The following is a 23,026-nucleotide window of genomic DNA, read 5'->3' as shown; positions in this document are numbered from 1 at the left end:
TCCACTGAGCTGCAGGCAAGAATCATGCCACAGATCCAGAAATAGAGTGCAGGAGCCTCAAGGAGCCCAATATAAAGTAGCAGCCTGGATGCGAAGGGCCCTCTCATTACAACATGAGCACAAGGAAGATGGGCAGCCAGGGCCCCTCTGCCCTTCCAGATGGAAGCTTGCCAGAGTGATCAATCAAAGGGCATCATGTCACTATCCCATCTTTTCCCCCTTAATTGATTTTTTTCCTGCTAAGAAGTGGTGGGAAAACATGGGAGGGTTACAACGAAGACATCATCATCTAGAGCCCCCTGCAAAATTCCATGAATGAGGCAGGGTGCCTGCGCTATAAAAGGCTCATCTGGAAGCACCCAAACACAACCAAGTGTGAACAAGTGATCACTCCAGCCTAGGAAACACCTGCTATGGAACTGGCGACATAACAGAGCAACCAGGACTGCCCAACAGCCTAAGGTGGCCTAAGGAGGGGAACGATTCCCCGTAAAGGGGCTTCAGGTGGTGCGACTTACCCTGGAGATGGAGAGGGGCATGTTGAAGTCCTTGCCACCCTGCAGCCTGAACCCCCATGGCGCTGGCCCGTCCAGAAGCACCTTGTACGAGTCCATGTCACTCATTTCTGAGGAGGAGAAGGGAATGTTAGCTTGAAAGTCACAGGTTCAGGGACTGCAGCACAGAAGAGGCTCTGGTGCCAAAGAGCGAGCAAGAGATGGCGAGAGGTAGTGCAAGCCCCACCCCCCTAGACACCTGCAAGTGATGTGCACACCAGGGGTCAGGTGCTGACCTTCATGCACTCCCTCTGCTTCCCGTTTGCTCCACAGCAATGCTTTCAGCTTTAGAGGAAGCCCTCGGACGTTGTCCTGGTGACGTACACAGCTGGCAGTGGCAAAGTTAACACACAAAGGTACTGAGGAAGTACCTTCCAACTTCAGCCTTCAAGGACTCACCCCACCAAGCTCTCAGCAAAGCTTGTCTTCCCAGTTTAGACAACATCTGCCAAACCAAGGGCTCCCATGCCCAGGAACCCCAGATCAAATGCACACATTCACATGGGACTTTGGATGTGTTTATTTTAAACCTTGGCTTGTGTCAATAAAAGCATCTGGAGTCATTGTTTAAATAGGCTTGTCACATGTCTAGGCACTAGAGCAGCCCTCCCCACACCCCAACCTGGTGCCTTCCAGGTGTTTTGGACTACAACTCCCAGGATTCATGACCATTGGCCATAATGGCTGGGGCTGGCGGGAGCTGAAGTCAAAAACAGCTGGAGGACACCAGGTTGGAGGAAGGCTGCACTAGAGGGTTCATGGGCAGTCATGGATGACAAACCTATTCACACAATCAGTGCTGGAATCAGTGCCTATTCAAAATGACTGTCTCCCCCAAACCAATCCAGTTTAAGTGCTCTCCCCCAAGACTGCATAACTTGGCACCCCACAACAGAGGCTGTCAGAACCTGAATGCATTTATTTTTAATTGGACAAGATGGAGCCTGGCCTCCCCGACAGTCAATGGCAACTCACAAAGTGGCCCTAAGCTCAGCCAGGTGCCATTTTTAACAGACTGCACTGCCACAGTTAGCAGAGGAGATTCAAACGTGGGAATATGCAGGGATAAGGAGATTCTGGGCTTGGGATGGAGAGATAGGAGAACTGCTCCATTCCCAAGGCTGGTGCTTTAGGCAGCTGCCGGCTCACCCAAGAAAACAAGAAGCAAAGCCTTGGAGCTGCTCCTCATCCTTCTCTGGGAAGAGATGCCCTGCCCTCCGTTAGGCACTTCTATCGCCTTAGCTGCTTCTGGGGCATGCCAGGTGAAACACCCCCACCTTACAGCAAGCAAGCAGGCAGGCAAGGTTGCCTTTGGACACAAGGCATTTCCTCGGCCCTCCCGCAATCTCCCCCAGGCAGTTTGTTGCCTATATAAGGCATGTAAGACGACACTGTCATATTCCACTGGTTGCTCATCAAGATTGCCTCTCTCCCAAACGCAAACTGATGCAAAACGTCAAATACTTCCTGGCTGGGTCTAACATAGGGAGTTAGGAGAAACCAGAAGGAAAACACAAACACACCCACCAGAAATATCGTGTTCTTTTGGGCTGGGAGCTAAGACACTCGTCCCCGTCTAGGATAAATGAGAACGCTGCAACAGGAGGGCCAGGAGGGCCTTCAGAGCTCTTTCTACCAGAAAGACTGGCAGGGGAGGTGCAGCAGCCCCACACTAGGAAAAAAAAAAACCCACAGCAGCCTACCACCTTGTACCATCCCTCCCCAGCAGGCTGGGACACTTCAGTCTAGAGGATTTCAGCAGCAGCTTAATGCCTCCTTCTTCATAGGAATGGCAGAGGAATGCGCTCTCCTAGGACAGGGCTTGGAGCTTTGATTTCTCCCGCCTCCTCCCGAGGCTGAGTCGGCAAAACATGCCTGGACGGGGCCATACACCACCGGCGGCAGGAGGAGGGTGCCTTGGGCCTCCGTTCTCACAGCAAGAGCTCAGTCAGGAGCCTCTGTGCCTGGTTTGAAGTTCCTACAGGATCTCTAGACTGGAGCATCCTCAGCCAAGCAGTGCCAGTGTGGGCATCCTGGGGTTACGTAGGCAGGGAATTCTCAGGCTGCACTTGGTAGCTCTTGCACAGCTCAAGGAATGGGGCAACACCGCCACTCCTGCACTTGCTGACATGAAGGAAGGAAACCAGGTTTGGAACAAGCCAAGGCGCTCAGGCACTGAGAAGAAGCAACAGAGATCAGGCTGGATTCAGGACAGCACTAGTGAGAAGAGACAGGCCACCTCACCCCTTGGGGGCAAGGGTCCAAACTTGGAAGCAAGGAGCCAATCTAGCCAGTTAAGAAGTCTACATGTACAGATAGGCACCTCAGGAAGTGGCTGGTGGGCAGGAAGACAAGAACAGCAGAAGCTCCAGACAGCACGTTAGTCTGCTGCAACAAAAACAACAGAGGGTCTTGTGGCAGCTTAAAGGCTAAAGAATGTAATTATGCCATAAGCTTCTGTGGACTAGAGCCCGCAGGATCAGATACATGAAGCGTCATCGTAAGATGGCAGGTACAGGAACATATGGGGCTTTGGGGTGGGTGGGAATTATAAGCACTGAGGTTAAAGGGAAATGAAAAGAAAAAAGTATGGACTATACCAATTATGTTAAAACTTAAATGTATTTAAATTTGTTATAGTGACCATTAATGTAACGTAGCAGTTTTGATACCACACACATCCTGGCACTAGTAATCTAAATTAATACACGTAGTGGGATGCATGAACGAAAAACAGGAAAGAACAGAGGAAATGGGAGAGAAACAGGATAAGCCATAGTGGGACAACGGAACTAGTCTCAAAGTGGCAAGAATTACCCAATGAATACAGTACTACAAATAAAATGACACAGCAAGCCCTGGCAGATCTGAAAAGCCCAGACACATTTCCGCACCTTTGCCAGCACCAAAATTAAAGTCTGAAGAGTTTTCATTTTTAACGACTGGCCACCAACTCCTTTTCAGCATTTTACACACTAAGAACACTCACCCACGATAAAGCAATTTAAATAAAGATAAACACTGGCCCAAGACATCCATAGACACAACATGAACCAGAAGTACTTTTTAGCCTTCCTCAATATGGTGCCTCCTAGACATTCTGCACCATATATAACAAATAAATTAACTCCTATCTGCCTCAGCCAGCCTGGCCAATGGTCAGGGATCATGCGAGTTGTAGTCCAAAACATCGGGAGGTCACCAGGTTGGGGAAAGCTGGCTGAGAGTCACTGAATAGAAAGTTTCCCACTTTGTACAACAGTTCTCCCTGAACTTAAAGAAAGTTCCCCAGAAAGGTGCCATATTAAAATCTGCAATAGCTGGCAAACATCAGGAGATCTCTCCTCTTGCCCTCTCTGAATAAGGTCACTTGGAACTATGGGTGGCAGCAGTGGGGTGGGGGGAGATCTATGGCAAAGGGCCAGGCTCTATTTCTCCCCTTTTTACCAGATGCCTGCATGTCTCCAGAAGATGACCAAGTTTATTTTTTGTTTTGTGGATTCAGCTGGCAGCCCTCAAAAAAAGGAAACAGCTAGATGAGCAATAAATAGACCAGCCGAGCAGGAAAACGCTGCACCCCCTCCCCCTGACCGACACACACACACACCAGCTCTTTAAGAAACTCCTTTGACCCCACTCCTGTTGCTGGGTTTTTCAAACTGAATATAGGAGTAGCTGAACTAACAATATAGACCTGCCCAAGCCACACTGTCCTTGAGAGTAATAAAAAGCCAACGACCTCAGAAACTGCCCCCTTTTCTTACTTGGAGGTCCCTTCACACCAGTGATAGGTGCTGCTCAGTCTGTGATCATGGAGTAAAGGGGCATATGGGGTAAGCAGGACAGCCAAATAAATTTGTCCTCTTCATTACTAACCATGCTTGCTTTAAATACACAGACAAAAGAAGGTTTGGAGGCTAGTAGGAAACCCTCACAATTGCTTTAGGTCAGCCATCCCCAAGCTGGTTCCCTCCAGACATGTTGGACTGCAACTCCCATTACCCTCAGTCAGCATGGCCACTGAGAATTACAGGAGTTGCAGCCCAACACACCTGGAGAGTACCAGGTTGGGGGAAGGTTGCTTTAGTGGTCATAAGAAAACCCTTGCTGGATTAGATCCAGGGACTGTTTAGGCTAGCATCCTATTTCTGAGAGTGGCCATCCACATGCATACAGAAGCCCAGAATCAGGGCACAAAAGGGCCACCCCCATGATTTCTCCCTAAGATCTGGTATTCAGACACATACTGTCTGCAAACACGGAAGCGGCATTTGTCTATCATGGCTCCCTTTCCAAACCACAAGGAGATGGGTCTCAAAAGCAGGGCCATGAAGTTCCGTAGTGCATGGCGGGGCATCTCCACCAACCATGGGCTTCTTGAAGCCATGATTAAAAAAAAAACAACAAGACAAGAACGTGACACTTAATTTTAAGAAATCCTATAAATTCAAACACCAGGGAACAGACACACTTTGCCATCTTGAAAACAACCAGGGCAGACCCCACTACAAGAGCAATGCTGTTCACACTGCCCTTGTGGAATTTAAAACTCCCAAACATGTTGCACTATTAGGTTACGGCAGCTCAGAGGCTGTTTTAGATGAATGACAGAAATAGATGTACGGAAAGGCACATTAACCGGGAGGTACGTGTGTGAGAGCAGGCATGTACAGGTTCAGACCCTCACTGAGGAGCCCACGCCTCCCCGTACTATGGAGTTTATAGACCAGCCTTCCCCAACCTGGTGTCCGCTAGATGCGTCGGACTACACCCCCAGCATTCCCCAGCCTGACACATCAGCCCCTTTCCCAAATCCAGAGAAGAACGCACGGCTTTTGCGTGTAGCCGCATTTACTCCCACAAAATGTGACGCTCCTGCTCTGACCCGTCACAGGAAGCTGACGACGCCAGTTGCATCCTGGTGCCATGAGCAACATGCCAAGCTCTCAGAGCAGCAGCAGCAGCAGCAGCTCGCCCGCCCCAGTCGGGATGAGAGGCCGTGCCCTCTGGCCCCGGCACCCAGCTCCGCCCAAAGCAGCGAGATGGCCACGGCACGCACAACAGAAGGGGGCACGAGGCACCCGGGCTGCTTGCCGCACACACTCCCACGCGGGGGCGCGGGAGAGATGCGCAAGGAAGCACAGCGAGAAGGTGCGGGGCAGTACAGCCCCCTCTCGCTCTCGCAGGCTCACATCTGGACGCGGGTCCTGCTTTGCTAAGGCGCGGCTGGCGGGGGCGAGAGGGAAAAGAAGAGGGCGCGTGTCGCCCGGACGCCTGCCCCGCTGCCGGTGTCCTGGTCAGTCGCCCCCCTCTGCTCATGCTCGCCCCGAGGCTCCCCCAGGAAGGCGGCGGCGGCGGCGGCTCCCGTCCTCCCGCCCGCCAGAAATGGGTCCATACCTGCAGGGCCCGTGTGACACCCCCTCGTCAGAGCAGGGCGGAGCTACAGCTCGTCCTCGGCCGCCGCCGCCTCACGGTCTGAGCCGCAGCAGCGCCGCCGGGAGACGGAAAGAGCCTTATATACCTCTCGCTCCCTCGGGCCGGGCTGAGCGACTCCGCCCGCTCAGCCGCTCAGCGCAAAACCCGCTCTCTCCCCCACCCCCGTTCAACAAGCGCGCCGCCCGCTTGAAGCGCATGCGCGGCGCTGGCTGCGCCTGCTCGGAGTAAGCGCGCCCCCTGTCGTCCCTAGCTGGAGGTGTGCCGCGCAAGCCTCCCCGGAGAGGGGCGGGGCGATACGCTGACGCCGGCGCGGTGCTCGTGCCCGCCTCGGCTGCAGAGACCTGCTCGGCGTCTCCCGCCTGGGCAGCCGCGGAAGCCCCAGCAAAAGAGGTGAACAGCGATCTGGTTCTGGAGGGCCCCTGGGCAAGGCATCCTCAGTGGGTCCCTCCCTCCCTCAGCGAGTCTACTGTCTCACTGCCACGGTCGCCCGCTGCTCCGGCTCCTCGTCCTCTCCCTCGTCATTGCTACCGCTTGCTTGCTTGCTGGGCAGAGAGCCAGTGAGTGAGTAGCAAGTGGCATCTCCTGCTCCTCCTTCCCAGTGCCACTGTTGTCTGGGCCTGAGCGAGCGGCAGGTGAGCGAGCAGGTTGCCATGGTGAAGAGGAGGAGCAGCACCAAGGGGGCTCTTGTCAGTGGGCCCCTGCTGGGGTGCGGGCCCTCGGCAGGTGCCCGACCATGCCTACCCTTGATGCTGACCCTGATAGCAATGGCGGTACTACCGAATATGCAGAACAGCAATTCCACTGGGGAGGGAGGATACGCAGAGCTTAAATTCTAATTGCCTAATTCTGTATGCCTGTGTTTACTGGGGACTAAGCCCAGTTAATTTCGAGGAGTCTCATTCCCAAATCGGCGTGCATAGGACAACAGTCTTGTGAATACGTGTACGTTCTCCTGGAAATGGCTATGGTTGATTGCTCAAAGTTGGTTTTAGATATGTGTTGCCTCTGTGTAGACTGTCTGTGTGTTTTTATGTAAATGTTTTTTAAACTTCATATACTGTATTTTAATTATTTTTAATCTTTGTCCAGAAAGCTTCAGCTATGGGGCGGTATAGAAATGTAATAAATAAGAATAAATGGTAGGTGAGGATTGTGTTTGTAGTTTCCAGTCCTCTGGAAAGAAATTCACTGTGCATGTGCAGAAGAGAAGCGTTATTCTCAATTATTTAATGTTTGAAACCAGATTGCGGCACCGAGCAACTTAAACCCCGTGTACACACAGCTTTTCTTCAGTGAGAAGTTGTACCTAAATATGGGAGCAGAAGATAAAGTTCATGTCCATACAGGGGGGAGGATTCAGGACACTGGAGAGCTTTTTCAATACATCCCACACCCCACCACCTCCCATGCGACACAACGTGCATGCTGCCACAGTAGCCTGTACTGATGTCATAGCAGTCCACTTACTATTGAAGCAAACCAAGCAGAATCATGGAAGCAATATAAATAATGCCATCTACAAAGGCAAAGCGTGCATGCCTTCTTCCCCCTTGTGATACAGGCCCACTCCTTATGCATACTTCCAGTTTAGGAATAATGTTTCCAGGTGTCATACATGTAAAACTACCCTATATCCGAGTTAGATGGACCAATGGTTTAAGTTAAAGGTGGGGAACCAGCATCCCTCCAAATGTTCTTGGACTCCAACTCCCATCAGCCCCAGCCAGCATGGCCAGGGGTGATGGGAGTTATTGTCCAACATCATTGGGAGGGCCATAGGTTCCCCCACACCCTGGTCTAAGTTCAGCTGTGACTGATAGGTGCTCTCCAGGAAAAAGTTTCCCAGTCATGCTACGCAAGGTCTTTTTAACTTGGAGATACCTAGAGCTCCTTCACACTGAGCTTTTATCCTGCGATTGAGATTGCTCCTTCACGGAAGTTTGCAGGCTCTTTACATGACACTCGTGATCATTGAAGGCATCCCCTACACTAAATGCCCTTTGTTTCGTTTTTAAATAGATCTCAAATAATGAGCTATCAAATCACCCCGTTGTGTTCTGCTTCAGTTTCCTCTGTGAAAAGAGTAAAAGTGGCAAGAAGAGGAGCGAGATCCATGAAAGATACGGAAGACTCAGATACGGGAGAAGGAGGGGGGAAGGGAGAGGGGAAAGGAAGCAGGTGAAAAAGGGAGTCTTCGTGATTCTGCATTTAAAACGGAAGCAGAAAGCCCCTTTTTAAATGCAGGATTTTAGGCTGGTGTAGAGATGCCCCCTGGAACCTGCATGTTCTGTACCACTAAGCTATGATCCCTCTCTGTGGGCTCAGCTTTTTCTGGTGACCAAAGTACCTCTTGGGTGACCAGTATCCTGCCGTGCCAGCATGTTGGACATCCACAAGCCAGATGGCATATGCCTACCCCCTCATCAAGCCAGTGACAATGACAGGTATTTCTGTTCTACTTTTGGATTTGCAATCATTTTCCCTGGAGAAGCTGATGTCAGAAAGCACTCAGTAAAGCTCTGAACCAGGAGGAGCACAGGAAACTCCCATTCCAAAATGAGTACAGGCAACAGAGCTGACATCATGCTGTACAGCCATTTGCTGCCACAGCTTGGTGCCCTCCAGCTGCTTTGGAATGCAACTCCCATAATTCTCAGCCAACATGGCCATGGTTCTTCCCATCTTTCATTGCCAACATGAGTACTATTTCAGGCCGTAAGCATTTATTTGCCCTTATTATTATCGAGCACTAGGCTGTGGCAAGAACAGAACTCGCTGTGTTTTCATCCACTTGTCCCAGCTCAAAATAAAAAGGTTCAACACCAGGTGAAGATTAAGTGTAAATTTTCATTCCTTAGATGGGCTTGTGTGTGCAAAACCAGGATGCACAATGGCTCTGTTAGAGCTGTAGCCTATTACACAGTGCCAGCTCAGGTATACAGTAAGCTGAGGCAACTGCCGGCAGGGGTGGTGGGTGGGGGTGTAGTTCAAGGGGCACTTGCCATGCTGAAAGTCACAAGCAAGCCTGGGCTTGTATGCTGCTTCCACTGGGACTTGCTCCAGGCACAAACAGAAACTGAATTTGTGCCTCAAACAATCCTCTGAGATGTTGCTTAGGCTTCTGGGTTAGACTTTCAGTTTTTCCAGGAAACCAGCCTTGCCTAAAAGCAGCAGAGTGGCCTTCCTGTGCTGCCCAGGCTGTCTCTAGGTATTTTGGCACCCTAGGCAATGTGGTATTTTGGCACCCCAGGGGATATACTGCAACCAACACCCCTCTCTTCTCTCTCCCTCCCCCACCATTTCCCCCATGTGCTCCTCCCTTCTCTACCCCCACCCCCTGCCACCACCCTCCTCCCAGGTGATCTTCATAGCCCCCTCACCCAGAATGCTTTGCTTTAAGGAAGGACCCCTTAGGGCACTACATTTTGGCCTAGTTGGCTCTCCAGAGAACCTGCCCGCCCACCCAATCGACCTCTTGCTCTGGGAGACTCCTCAGAGTGAGAGATTGGGTGGGCGGGCAGGCTCTCTGGGTAGCATGAGTGGCTGGCTGGCGTGGGGGAGGAGTCAGAGTGCTGCCACCACCTTTGGGGGGTCATTTTGGTCCCCCCAGAATTTGGTGCCCAAGGGAGCTGCCCTGTTCATCTCCCCAGAGAAAAAGCCATGCATCTGCCTCAGGGAGGTGGGGAAAACCCTGGGTCCAGAGTTGGCCCTGGGGAAGGGTGTTGCACATCTATGCTACACATTGCAAACTAGCTTCAAACCATAGGTATAGTGGCCCTCAGCCAGGAAACACAGGGACCTTATGTTCTGTGAAGGGACTAGGTCAGCCTTCCCCAGTTTGGTGTACCCCAACCTGGCAGCATAGCCATTGGAAATTATGGGAATTGTATATGTTATATATAACATATAAGTGTATAACATACACTTATATGTTACAGATAAGTGTAACATATCTGGAGGGCACTGGATTGGAGAAGGCTGGACTAGAATGTAGAATTTCTAGCCAAGAACGTTCAGCACCTCAGAAAACCAAAACGCTTAAGTTTTTTTGTGGGAGCCGCAACGGTTGAACCAGCTTCAAACAGATAGCTCAGTTTGTAATGGAGATCTGTCCCAACCTTCTCTTTTGCTTGTTGGTTTCTTAATACCATATATTGCCTGTCTACAAAAGCTCGGCCTGATCCAGGTTTTGTGCCAGCTCTGTTTTCATATGCTGGCACTGCTCGAGTGATCTGCCATGAGAAATGTTTTTCTAAAGGGGAAGGAACAGTTTTGGTAGAAATTCTAAGCATCAAGTTCCTGCATTGTTTGATTCATATGCCTTTAAGTACTCTCCCCTGCCCTCACGCAGCTGCTTATGTTACCTGATAAAAGGAATGATATGGTCCTTGCTATAGCCATTAGCAGTCAGCCCTTCTCCCAGAAACTTGGAGAAAAACAAAAAAGATTAAAAAAAAAAAAAAGAATGAGGAAAAGGATTGTGCTTGATTGCCTCCATTTAAGAGCACCTAGATTAAAAACTGGACAGTCCTAAGGTTTGGTTTTGTGAGCAGCCTATTTCCATCACAAATGGTCATTATAAGGAACTGTAAACATTAAGAATTGGTGTCTGAGTTTTCTTTTTCCCTCCCCATCCTTTTTTCTTTCTGTGTTATATCTTTTTAGATGGTAAGACTGAGGGCAGTCTATCTTGTTTTTGCTGCTCTGTATGCCTCTGTAGAGAGCCTTTTTGGTTGAAGAGCTGAGGAAAATCTTTAGAGATTTATGTTGTAGAAAGTGTTGCATTTTTATGTCCTCGAAAGCCATGGCTGTCATTCTTAACTTGCTAACTAGAAAAAAAAAGCATTCTGCATGCTCGGTCTCTCTCTCTCTCTCTCTCTCTCTCTCACACACACACACACACACACACACACACTCTTCCGTGTGTTTTCAACATTTTTATTTGTTAGTACACAAAGCTGTAAAGAAAACATAATTATATAGAATGGAGTGAACAACAGCCCTGTGTGTGGAACTAATACATACATCTGGAGTCTTCAACATGATTCCTGTGGGCATCAATATGCCTTTGATGCCCACCAAGCTCCTTGTCCCTCCTGATTTTTATTTTATTTCTTAAGATTAAAAAATAATAATTCGGAGGCTGGCATGCTACAAAGTGAAGTTCTGGCCCCCAGCACCATCTTTATTTGGATTCAAAAGAGTAGTTTTGTGTTTTGGAGCTGAGACCTCACCTCTGCCTTGTGCTTGTGTTCTTGGGCAAGTTACTTTTTTTCTAGTGTCATCAGTTTGCCTTCTGGAAAATGAGTGTTTGTGACCAGCCATGCCCACAATGGTAGCCATTTTATAAATGGGCAAGCCCCCTATGGCAGCCACTTTGTGAGAACACCCATGACATTCTCTCAAAATTTCAAATGGGCCCACTGACCCAAAAAGGTTGGGACCCCTGCCATACACACATACACACACACAGCATACACACCAGTTCTCTCTGAAGGACATCAGAGAACATCAAATGTTTCATAAGTTGCCTCTTTAGGTAACTATTAAAACCCAGCATAAAGCCAGGGGAAGTCACTGAACCAAAGCAACTCTGGCTGAATAAGGCAACTTCTCAACCTCTCTCTGTGTGGAAATCTCCTGTTGCTTTCTCTTCTATTTAAGGCAGAATGCAATGATTCACAGCTCCCAGGCATAAACAGTTCTTTGCTCATGTTGAGAAGGGGACTGACAAACTGTACAGATTTTGTAACTCATAAAAATAAACAATGCTAAAATCTGAGTCTGGAAAGAAGCCAGTTTCTTCCAGGAAGATCTCCAGAATACTTATTACCTGGCACTGTTATCATTTAAAGGTCCTTGGCTAGCGGGACAAGGAAGAGCCCTTTGCTTGAGGCTTTCGCTCCAATGTATAGAGAGGAGAACAAGACCAAGGTGGTGATGATTGAGAGCAATGTTTGGCTTTGATAGTGTAACCAGAAGCAACTGCCAAGTTTCTCTCTGTGGGAGGTAAACAACCAGATTTATCTGTTATATTTTTATCCCACCCTTCCTCCAAGGAGCTCAGGGTGATGTATACAGTTCTCCCCTCCTCACAACAGCCCTGTGAGGTAGGTTAGGCTGAGAGATTGTGATTGGACAAAGGCCCAAACCAGTGAGATTCATGGCTGAGTTAAAATTTGAACCCATGTCTCCCTAGTCTAAATCTACACTCTAACCCCTGTTGGCAATTATCTTTCTATAAAATGTTTATGAGTTTGCTTTCCTGTAAGTCATTTTAATCTCAAGTGCTGTCAGCTGATTGAGCTGTCAAAAGCAGAAACCTGAGGAAAAAACATCACAGACCAGATTGTTTTCTTTTTTGAAGAAGTGTGGGTATGGTTGGTGGTCAGCAAGCTCAAGACCTCCTGGCAGGGGGCCTTGCCGCAAATCTATTCCCTGCAGTTCTGGATCCATTCCCCAGAGCCCTAAGTGTCCGTTGGTGCCAACAGAAAGGGTCTTTTCTCCGCTTAATTCCCATGCAGGGAGCAATTTTCAAAGGGGACTGCAGCTGGGGAGGGAAGAATTAATCCCCCCCTCTCCATATGCTCCAATACCCCCAACACCCCTGTAGGGCAATTAAGCTTAGAAAAAATAATCCCATTGGTGCCAATGGGAATTTTTCCCCAAACTTAGCTGCAATGCGGGGGGGGGGGATTTCCAGGGGAATCATGGGGAGGAAAGGGTTACCCCTGCCTTCCCTGTGCACAATCCCCCCCAATGCCCCCTCCACATCTCAATTAAGCTTAGGAGAACAAAAAAAAGCTTCCATTTATACCAATGGAAAGGTTGGGGCCCAAGTATTTGAAATACCTAGTATTTAACTGCCTACCAGGACCCATACCGCACCCTAGACCACAGCGGAGTTGGTATTCAGCCTCTGCTACTCTGAGTACCTCTGTGACACCCCACCCCCCATTCTGTGCTCACTTCCCTGTCAATGTATGTTTGAAATGTCATCTTCTCTTTTGTTTAGGTTATTTTTGGCAAATCTGCAGATGTTGTCTTTTAAAATAAACCTCAGTACCTCCTATCACTACAGTAACTCTCTAAGTAGCATGCTATGTCAGCATATAGTGTGAGTGTTTGGAGGGGGGGAAAGAACAGGAACTTACCACTATAGGTTGAAAAACTGAGAACTGCACAAAATGTTGCAGAATGGAGTGCTTCTGTTCAAGGTGCCTGCCAGTCGTGCCCCTTTCCAGGGGGGGATCCTCACAGCAACAGGGTTTAGTTCGCTCTCCGTTTTGTTGCACTTTTTACTGAAATCAAATCTGCTCCGTCTGGGGACACACAGGGCTTGAAAACCCAGATTATCCCAAAACTAGCCTGGAGCTCTTGGCAAGTCACACGGCAGTTTACTGTGAATTGTTGCGAATTGTTTGGGTGGCTACTGGGTTGAGTCTTGTCCACGTCATCATTTAGAGAGCCTGTTCCCTCCCTCCCACTCTCACCTTGTTCCGCTCCTTCTGCTTTTCTGGCCAGTGTGTGTTAGCGACCCCATCCTCCCCATCCTATGCCCAACCCTCCCCACCCAATTTTTTAAAAATTATTTTCCCTCTAAAACCACAATAGCATAATAGCGACAGGAGTAAATGTGCAGACCCATTGATTTCATTTTACTTAGGGGTGCTGGAGCCATCAGGTGGAGTAGTACTTTCCTGGGGAACGTTACCCTGCCCCCGCCTAGTGGTGAAGTAAAGACTTCTCCTCCAAATGCGCCATTTTAAGAATAAAGGGTCTGATCACCACCACCCCCCGCATTAAATCCTGAGCATGCCTCTTTGACCTGGCAGTGTCCTAGAATGCCCCATTCCCTCTTGTTTCCCCAATGGAAGTAGTTTTTCCCATTGCCATTGAGAAAATCCTCAGGAGCGCAGCAGCAACCCCTCACATTACCATAGTAATGGGGACACTCAATCACTTTAGGTATCCTGCTTTCAATCTTTAACATATCCCCCCCTTTTGTGCATGCTTACTCAGAAGTAAGAAATATATATCGCACCCCTGCAGTGAAAGGGTTAAAAGCTAACTTTAGTAATTCACCCTAAAGCTTCTCCAATGCTCTTTTAAATCACTATTGCAATGTTGTGCTTCTTTGATGTTCTGTAGTTTCTCTCTTGTTATGTAAAGTCCCTTCTCCACTTCATCACTTTATGAGGTAATGTTACAGGAGCTTTTCACTGCCAGCAGGGGGAAGGAGAAAAGGAGAAAGAGAGAAAGGCGGGGGGCGGGGTTGGTTGGAAGCAACAAGAGGCAAAAGTGCACACATGGGGAAAATGTGGTGGGAGCAATAACTCCGCAGCAGATTGTTGGGATGTGGTGAAATTGGGGTGGGGTGGGGTGGGAGCTCTCAGGAGCCTTCAGTTGCTGCACTGGAGGTCTGGGGATTTTAGTTTCTTCAGGGAAATCTGCACACACAGGGAAAATTAGTTGCTGTCCATTCATAATGTAGTAGCAGCTGGGAGCCTGGACAGGACTAGGAAACAAGCCTCACTCATAGGTTTCCCTACCTTTTTTTACCTGATGTCCACCCACCCCATACCCCACTTGTAAAGAACTCCACTCCCCCCAGGCGGCTGCAGTTGGTGAAACTGGAGCGCTTACTTCAGGTTCACAATGTAGCACTAATGTGCTATTTCATCACTGCACTTTCACACCTTATCAATTTAAGAGGCTTCTTAAAAGGTTGGAGGCTGCTGGGCTGAGCACACCTTTACTTTGCATCAGAGTGTAGTGGTAGGCAAGGCAAAGTAAATACCATGAGATGGCTCAGAACTCCTGAATGGCCAGTCGCGAATTGGCGGAAACATCGTGAAAAATACAGGGAGGGGAAACATTCAGCAAACGCCCCTTGACCAGGGTCAGTGAGGTCACAGCCAGGTGAAAGATGCACATGCGAGCAGGGCCATCATGCCAGAGTAAGTGCGGAGGGTTGGTGCACACCACAACAAAAGTGCAGAGAAGCCTAATTAAGGGAAAGAATCAGACTAAAAGTAGTCTCAGAAAACCTGTTTTTTTCAGTGCAAACTCCGGGGTGGCTGCAGGATGGCCACGACGTCATGTGCCTCAAATGACCTCCAAACACAGCAAAAACCCCGTGGGGACAACCCCCAGGATACTCCATTCCCAACCCCCGTTTTCCCCCTCAGCAGACACTGAGCATGCTCAATCTTCATTGGGCTATTGGGGAGTGGTGTCCCCACTTTTTTCTATTTGTTCAAATCTTGGGGTTCCACTTAGACATTGATGGTGCCATTTTGGCTACACAATGGTACTCAGAGAACCAAGTTTTCTATTAGTATACAGTTTCCTAACCCCTTCACGGATCACTGCCTTGTTGTGGCGAAGGGGCTTGCGTAACTCAGTGAAGCCATAAGCTATGCCGTGCAGGGCCACCCAAGACCGACAGGTCATGGTGGAGAGTTCTGACAAAATGTGGTCCACTGGAGAAGGAAATGGCAACCCACTCCAGTATTCTTGCCAAGAAAATCCCATGGAACGTATCACAAGGCTAAAAGATGACGCTGGAAGATGAGCCCCTCAGGTCAGAAGGTGTCCAATATACTACTGGGGAAGAGCAGAGGGAATTTCCAGGTAGCGCCAGAAAGAGTGAAGCGGCTGGGCCAAAGCCGAAAGGACATTGAGCTGTGGATGTGTCTCGTGGTGAAAAGAAAATCTGATGCTGTAAAGAACAATATTGTTTAGGAACCTGGAATGTCAGATCAATGAATCAAGGTAAGCTGGAGGTGGTCAAACATGAGATGGCAAGATTGAACATCAACATCTTGGGAATCAGCAAGCTAAAATGGACAAGCATGGGCAAATTTAATTCAGGTGACCATCATATCTACTACTGTGGGCAAGAATCCCTTAGAAGAAATGGAGTAGCACTCATAGTCAACAAAAGAGTGGGAAAAGCAGTACTGGGGTACAATCTCAAAAACAATAGAATGATTTCAGTACGAATCCAAGGCAAACCATTCAACGTCATAGTAATTGAAGTCTATGCCCCAACTACTGATGCCGAACAAACCGAGGTTGATCGGTTCTATGAAGACCTACAACACCTTCTAGAACTAACACCAAAAAAAGATGTCCTCTTCATCATAGGGGATTGGAATGCTAAAGTAGGAAGTCAAGAAATAACTGGGACAACAGGCAAGTATGGCCTTGATGTACAAAATGAAGCAGGACAGAGGCTAATAGAGTTTTGCCAAGAGAACACGCTGATCATAGCAAACACTCTTTTCCAACAGCACAAGAGGCGACTCTACACATGGACATCACCAGATGGTCAATATCGAAATCAGATTGATTATGTCCTTTGCAGCCAAAGATGGAGAAGCTCTATACAGTCAGTAAAAACAAGACCTGGAGCTGACTGTGGCTCAGATCATGAGCTTCTTGTTGCAAAATTCCGGCTTAAATTGAAGAACGTAGGGAAAACCACTAAACCATTCAGGTATGACCTAAATCATATCCCTTATGAATACACAGTGGAGGTGAGGAATAGATTTAAGGGATTAGACCTGATAGACAGAGTGCCTGAGGAACTATGGACGAAGGTCCATAACATTGTTCAGCAGGCAGCAACTAAATCCATCCCAAAGAAAAAGAAATGCAAGAAAGCAAAGTGGCTGTCTGAGGAGGCTTTACATGTAGCTGAGGAAAGAAGGGAAGCGAAAAGCAAGGGAGAAAGGGGAAGATATATCCAACTGAATGCAGAGTTCCAGAGAATAGCAAGGAGAGACAAGAAGGCCTTCTTAAATGAACAATGCAAAGAAATCGAGGAAAACAACAGAATGGGAAAGAATAGAGATCTCTTCAAGAAAATCGGAGATCTCAAGGGAACATTTTGTGCAAACACGGGCATGATAAAGGACAAAGAAGGCAGGGCCCTAACAGAAGCAGATGAGATTAAGAAGAGGTGGCAAGAATACACAGAAGAACTATACAGGAAAGATCTTAATGTCCCTGATAGCCATGATAGTGCGCTCACTGAACTTGAGCCAGACATCCTAGAGAGTGAAGTCAAGTGGGCCTTAGGAAGCATTCCTAACAACAAAGCTAGCGGAGATGACAGTATTCCAGCTGAGCTATTTAAAATCCTAAAAGATGACACTGTTAAAGTGCTGCACTCAATATGCCAACAAATTTGGAACACTCAACAGTGGCCACAAGATTGGAAAAGGTCAGTTTACATTCCAATTCCAAAGAAGGGCAACGCCAAAGGGTGTTCAAACCACCGTACAATTGCACTCATTTCACATGCCAGCAAGGTGATGCTCAAAATCCTACAAGCTAGGCTTCAGCAGTATGCGAACCAAGCACTACCAGAAGTACAAGCTGGGTTTCAAAGAGGTAGAGGAACTAGAGATCAAATCGCCAACATTCGCTGCATCATGGAGAAAGCAAGAGAATTCCAGAAAAACATCTATTTCTGCTTCATTGACTTCGCTAAAGCCTTTGATTGTGTGGATCACAACAAACTGTGGCAAATTCTTAAAGAGCTGGGAGTACCAGACCACCTTACCTGTCTCCTGAGAAACCTGTATGAGGGTCAAGAAGCAACAGTAAGAACCAGACATGGAACGACCGATTGGTTCAAAATTGGGAAAGGAGTACGACAAGGCTGCATATTGTCGCCCTGCTTATTTAACTTATATGCAGTGTACATCATGAGAAACGCCGGGTTGGATAAATCACAGGTCGGAATTAAGATTGCTGGGAGAATTATCAACAAGCTCAGATACGCAGATGATACCACCCTAATGGCAGAAAGCGAAGAGGATCTAAAGAGCCTCTTGTTGAGGGTGAAAGTGGAGAGTGCAAAAGCTGGTTTGAAACTCAACATTAAAAAAACGAAGATCATGGCATCTGGCCCCATCACTTCCTGGCATATAGAAGGGGAAGAAATGGAAGCAGTGACAGATTTTATTTTCTTGGGCTCCAAGATCACCGCAGGCGGTGACTGTAGCCATGAAATTAAAAGACGTTTGCTCCTTGGGAGGAAAGTATGGCCAACCTAGACAGCATAGTAAGAAGCAGAGACATCACCTTGCCGACAAAGGTTCGTATAATCAAAGCTATGGTTTTCCCAGTAGTAATGTAAGGCTGTGAGAGCTGGACTATAAGGAAGGCTGAGCATCAAAGAATCAATGCTTTTGAACTGTGGTGCTGGAGAAGACTCTTACAAGTCCCCTGGACTGCAAGGAGGTCAAATCAGTCAATCCTAAAGGAAATCAACCCTGACTGCTCATTGGAAGGACAGATACTGAAGCTCAAATATTTTGGCCACCTAATGCGAAGAGAAAACTCTCTGGAAAAGACCCTGATGCTGGGAAAGACTGAAGGCAAAAGGAGAAGGGGACAGCAGAGGATGAGATGGCTAGATAGCATCACTGATGCAATGAATATGGACTTGAGCACGATCCGGGAGAGAGCGCAGGACAGGAAGGTCTGGCGTGCTATGGTCCATGGGGTCACGAAGAGTCGGACATGACTGAACGACTGAACAACAACAAGGGTTTCCTAAATAATAGCATTTTTAAAAAAATGAAATATGCTTGTAAAAGAGCTCAGCTGGTAGATTAGACCGGAGGAGAACAACAAGAACAACACAATTTGGGGTTGAGGGGATGTTAAGTTTACTGTTCAGTCTACAGAGTCTTGGTGTTTTTCCTTTCAGCAAAGATTTAGGAACTTAATCTAAATGAATGCAAATACTTAAATACCTAAAGTAGATTTATTAGCTTTACTTTCAGCATAGGTCAAGGGTCAGTCAATTTGGATAGAGCACACAGAACTTCTAGGTAAGAGTGGAATTTATGGCTCCCTTTTTTTGAGTTTCAATTGCTGACAAATATGCCATGGGGGATTTATCAAGTAGTTATTGATTTTACAGCAACAGGAAAACTCTGCCAATAGCAAGCTGACAGCTTTCTGAGCGCAGTTCCCCCAGGTAGGTAGCTACCCTTACAGTTACAGTATTCATGGTAAGCACACATGCTCACCAGGCATACCATGTGCAAGCCCCTGGTTTGCTAGCTGTTTGGTCATGGGGTTCAAAAGACATAAGATAAAGCTGTATAGTCCTACTGAAAGCTTGTCTGTGACCTGCCAGAAAACAGAGACTGAAGTACACACTAAATCATGGAGTTGGGTGAGAGAATGACAGGCGTTTCTGCACCTGAAGCAACAAAGTCAGAATGACACACACCCTTTTTTATGGATGGTGTTTTTAAAAAGAGAGATGGAAGGTAGGAAATGGTTCTCCAGATCTCTTAATCAGGCAGGGTGTTACAAAACGGGTTGGCAGGGGGAAGGGGAGAATGGAAAGGGAAAAGAACAAAAAACTAACTCGATGGTGAAGTCACAGTGTCTGTATGTTCAGAGTCCCAAAATGAAGTGGCAGGGGGTCTGCTGACATCCAAATTAGGCTCTGCAGGTCATGAGATGGTTGGACCTGGAGCTGCTCCTAGGAACCAAAAAGGGAAAACGTTGGAGCCCCCTTTTTAGAAATATAGAATCTAGGTGTTACTCAGACATGTTCCCATCCTGGGTGAAGCACATGGGGCACTTTTACCAATGGATCACAGAGAGAAACTAGGCAGTCTATATTAACCAAGCTGGAGATTGTTTTAGAGGCTGTACTAGGTAAAAATAAGTTAATTGAAGCCAAATTGGGTAGCTTTTCCTTGGATGTTGCAACAAGCATTCCAAGCCAGCAATCTATACTTGGGCAATGACAGGAAGGTTGACCTCCAAAAGTGCAACCCTCTGCACACTGCCTTGGAAATAGTTTCCATGGGACTTCCGGATAGACATGCTGAAATACATAGCAGACGAGGCTAGTGGACAACTGCACCTAGGATTTCTTACCTCTCCCAGGATATCAGCGGTTGTTTAATATTAAGGAATTACTTACTCTTCGGCAAGAGATCTGCTTTACAGTGATGACTGATAAAAATAATTTATTCCAACAGAAAAATCATGATATAACTACTTTCCCTGATGAAGAGCCATGTTTACAGCTCAAAACACATTGGGCCTGTTACTGACAGAAATAAAGTCATCTTTGCATCTGATTGTCCACAGAGAAACATAAAATAAAACCCCACGGGGAATGTAGCTCCTCTTGTCATATATATGATGGGCATGGTAGCTACGTATGGTGTGTGAAAAGGTTAAAGTTTATACATGCACAAAATACAGGTCAGTGTAACATCATGGACACACAGGGAATACAGAAGCCAACTTAAGTCTTGGGAGTGGAAAATATAAGCCTAAGTATCTGAGGCTAATGGTTGATTCACACAAACATTCACCATGTGATGACTGTAGTATCAAACAGTGACTTGCAGGTATGAATAGACAGGATCAAACACCACAGATAAAACTGTCGTGTTACTTCAGATGCAGGGCTTTTCAATGGTGACAGCGCATACCAGCTTTCCCAACCTGGTGTCCTCCGGATGTGTTGAACCACAACTCCCAGCTGGGAACCACAACTCCCAGGCAGCTGGGGGATTCTGGGAGTTGTAGTCCAACACATCTGGAGGGCACCAGGTTGGGGAAGGCTGGCTGACATACTTACTTGCAAGTCATCAAGTTTTAATGCCTCTGGGAACTATCCCAGGTATGGAAGAAAGCTATGCTAAGCATCCCAGTAATGAAGAAACAAACAGCATGCTTCAATTTCTCCCAGATCTGGCTCATTGGAACTTTGCATGTGCTCACATCCACCACTATTGCTGCTGCTGCTTGTACTAGTAGTACACTCCTACCAGAAGTAAGTTCTACCACTGAATGAGATTCTGGATTTGGAACTGTGCTTGGAAAAGCTCTACCTCACATTAAGCCCTACTTACCAGAGCCCCCAGAACTGTTTTTAAGGTACGGGAGCTCAAGACTGGCAGGCAGGTCATGTCATGGTGACCTACTTGGAGGTGCATTTTTACATCTGCTTATTTGATGGGTTCCCCTTCATGGATCACTGCCTTGTTGTGGCGAAGGGGCTTGCGTAACTCAGTGAAGCCATAAGCTATGCCATGCAGGGCCACCCAAGACCGACAGGTCATGGCGGAGAGTTCTGACAAAATGTGGTCCACTGGAGAAGGAAATGGCAACCCACTCCAGTATTCTTGCCAAGAAAATCCCATGGAACGTATCACAAGGCTAAAAGAGATGACGCCGGAAGATGAGCCCCTCAGGTCGGAAGGTGTCCAATATGCTACTGGGGAAGAGCAGAGGGTATTTCCAAGTAGCGCCAGAAAGAGTGAAGCGGCTGGGCCAAACCCGAAAGGACACTCAGCTGTGGATGTGTCTGGCGGTGAAAAGAAAATCCGATGCTGTAAAGAACAATATTGTTTAGGAACCTGGAATGTCAGATCAATGAATCAAGGTAAGCTGGAGGTGGTCAAACATGAGATGGCAAGATTGAACATCGACCTCTTGGGAATCAGCGAACTAAAATGGACAGGCATCGGCGAATTTAATTCAGGTGACCATCATATCTACTATTGTGGGCAAGAATCCCTTAGAAGAAATGGAGTAGCACTCATAGTCAACAAAAGGGTGGGAAAAGCAGTACTGGGGTACAATCTTAAAAATGATAGAATGATCTCAGTACGAATCCAAGGCAAACCATTCAACGTCACAGTAATTCAAGTCTATGCCCCAACCACTGAGGCCGAAGAAGCTGAGGTTGATCGGTTCTATGAAGACCTACAACACCTTCTAGAACTAACACCAAAAAAAGATGTCCTCTTCATCATAGGGGATTGGAATGCTAAAGTAGGAAGTCAAGAAATCACCGGGATAACAGGCAGGCATGGCCTTGGTGTACAAAATGAAGCAGGACAAAAGCTAATAGAGTTTTGCCAAGAGAACATGCTGATCATAGCAAACACTCTTTTCCAACAGCACAAGAGGCGACTCTACACATGGACGTCACCAGATGGTCAATATCGAAATCAGATTGATTATGTCCTTTGCAGCCAAAGATGGAGAAGCTCCATACAGTCAGTAAAAACAAGACCTGGAGCTGACTGTGGCTCAGATCATGAGCTGCTTCTTGCAAAATTTCGGCTTAAATTGAAGAACGTCGGGAAAACCACTAAACCGTTCAGGTATGACCTAAATCATATCCCTGATGAATACACAGTGGAGGTGAGGAATAGATTTCAGGGATTAGACCTGATAGAGTGCCTGAGGAACTATGGACGGAGGTCCGTAACATTGTTCAGGAGGCAGCAACGAAATCCGTCCCAAAGAAAAAGAAATGCAAGAAAGCCAAGTGGCTGTCTGATGAGGCTTTACAAGTAGCTGAGGAAAGAAGGGAAGCGAAAAGCAAGGGAGAAAGGGGAAGATATACCCAACTGAATGCAGAGTTCCAGAGAATAGCAAGGAGAGACAAGAAGGCCTTCTTAAATGAACAATGCAAAGAAATTGAGGAAAACAACAGAATGGGAAAGACTAGAGATCTCTTCAAGAAAATTGGAGATCTCAAGGGAACGTTTTGTGCAAAGATGGGCATGATAAAGGACAAAGAAGGCAGGGACCTAACAGAAGCAGATGAGATTAAGAAGAGGTGGCAAGAATACACAGAAGAACTATACAGGAAAGATCTGAATGTCCCTGATAGCCATGATAGTGCGGTCACTGAACTTGAGCCGGACATCCTAGAGAGTGAAGTCAAGTGGGCCTTAGGAAGCATTAGTAACAACAAAGCTAGCGGAGATGACAGTCTTCCAGCTGAGCTATTTAAAATCCTAAAAGATGATGCTGTTAAAGTGCTGCATTCAATATGCCAACAAATCTGGAACACTCAACAGTGGCCACAAGACTGGAAAAGGTCAGTTTACATTCCAATTCCAAAGAAGGGCAACGCCAAAGAGTGTTCAAACTACCGCACAATTGCGCTCATTTCACATGCCAGCAAGGTGATGCTCAAAATCCTACAAGCTAGGCTTCAGCAGTATGCGAACCGAGAA

General features: G+C 47.4%; 1 protein-coding gene across 3 annotated transcripts in view; it reads right to left on the bottom strand.

The window, feature by feature from the left end:
* Positions 1 to 6,044, bottom strand: part of PDLIM7 (PDZ and LIM domain 7) — a 53,573-nt gene extending 47,529 nt beyond the window's left edge. For 2 of the 3 annotated variants that reach the window (XM_084839430.1, XM_084839428.1), the window contains exons 1-2: positions 5,952 to 6,044; positions 519 to 625 (exon numbers count right to left, since the gene is read on the bottom strand). In XM_084839430.1, the coding sequence (XP_084695556.1) occupies positions 519 to 623 (105 nt within the window). In that variant the 5' untranslated portion in view covers positions 624 to 625; positions 5,952 to 6,044. Of the gene's footprint in view, positions 1 to 518; positions 626 to 5,384; positions 5,472 to 5,951 lie in introns of those variants that run through there. The other variant, XM_084839429.1, reaches the window with a different exon arrangement.
* Between the last annotated feature and the right edge of the window lie 16,982 nt (positions 6,045 to 23,026).

The sequence above is a fragment of the Heloderma suspectum genome, chromosome 2 (assembly GCF_057233095.1).
Source record: "Heloderma suspectum isolate Gila_16-S chromosome 2, 16-S_ref, whole genome shotgun sequence".
NCBI lineage: Eukaryota > Metazoa > Chordata > Lepidosauria > Squamata > Helodermatidae > Heloderma > Heloderma suspectum.
This window is presented reverse-complemented; position numbering and strand designations above follow the sequence as displayed.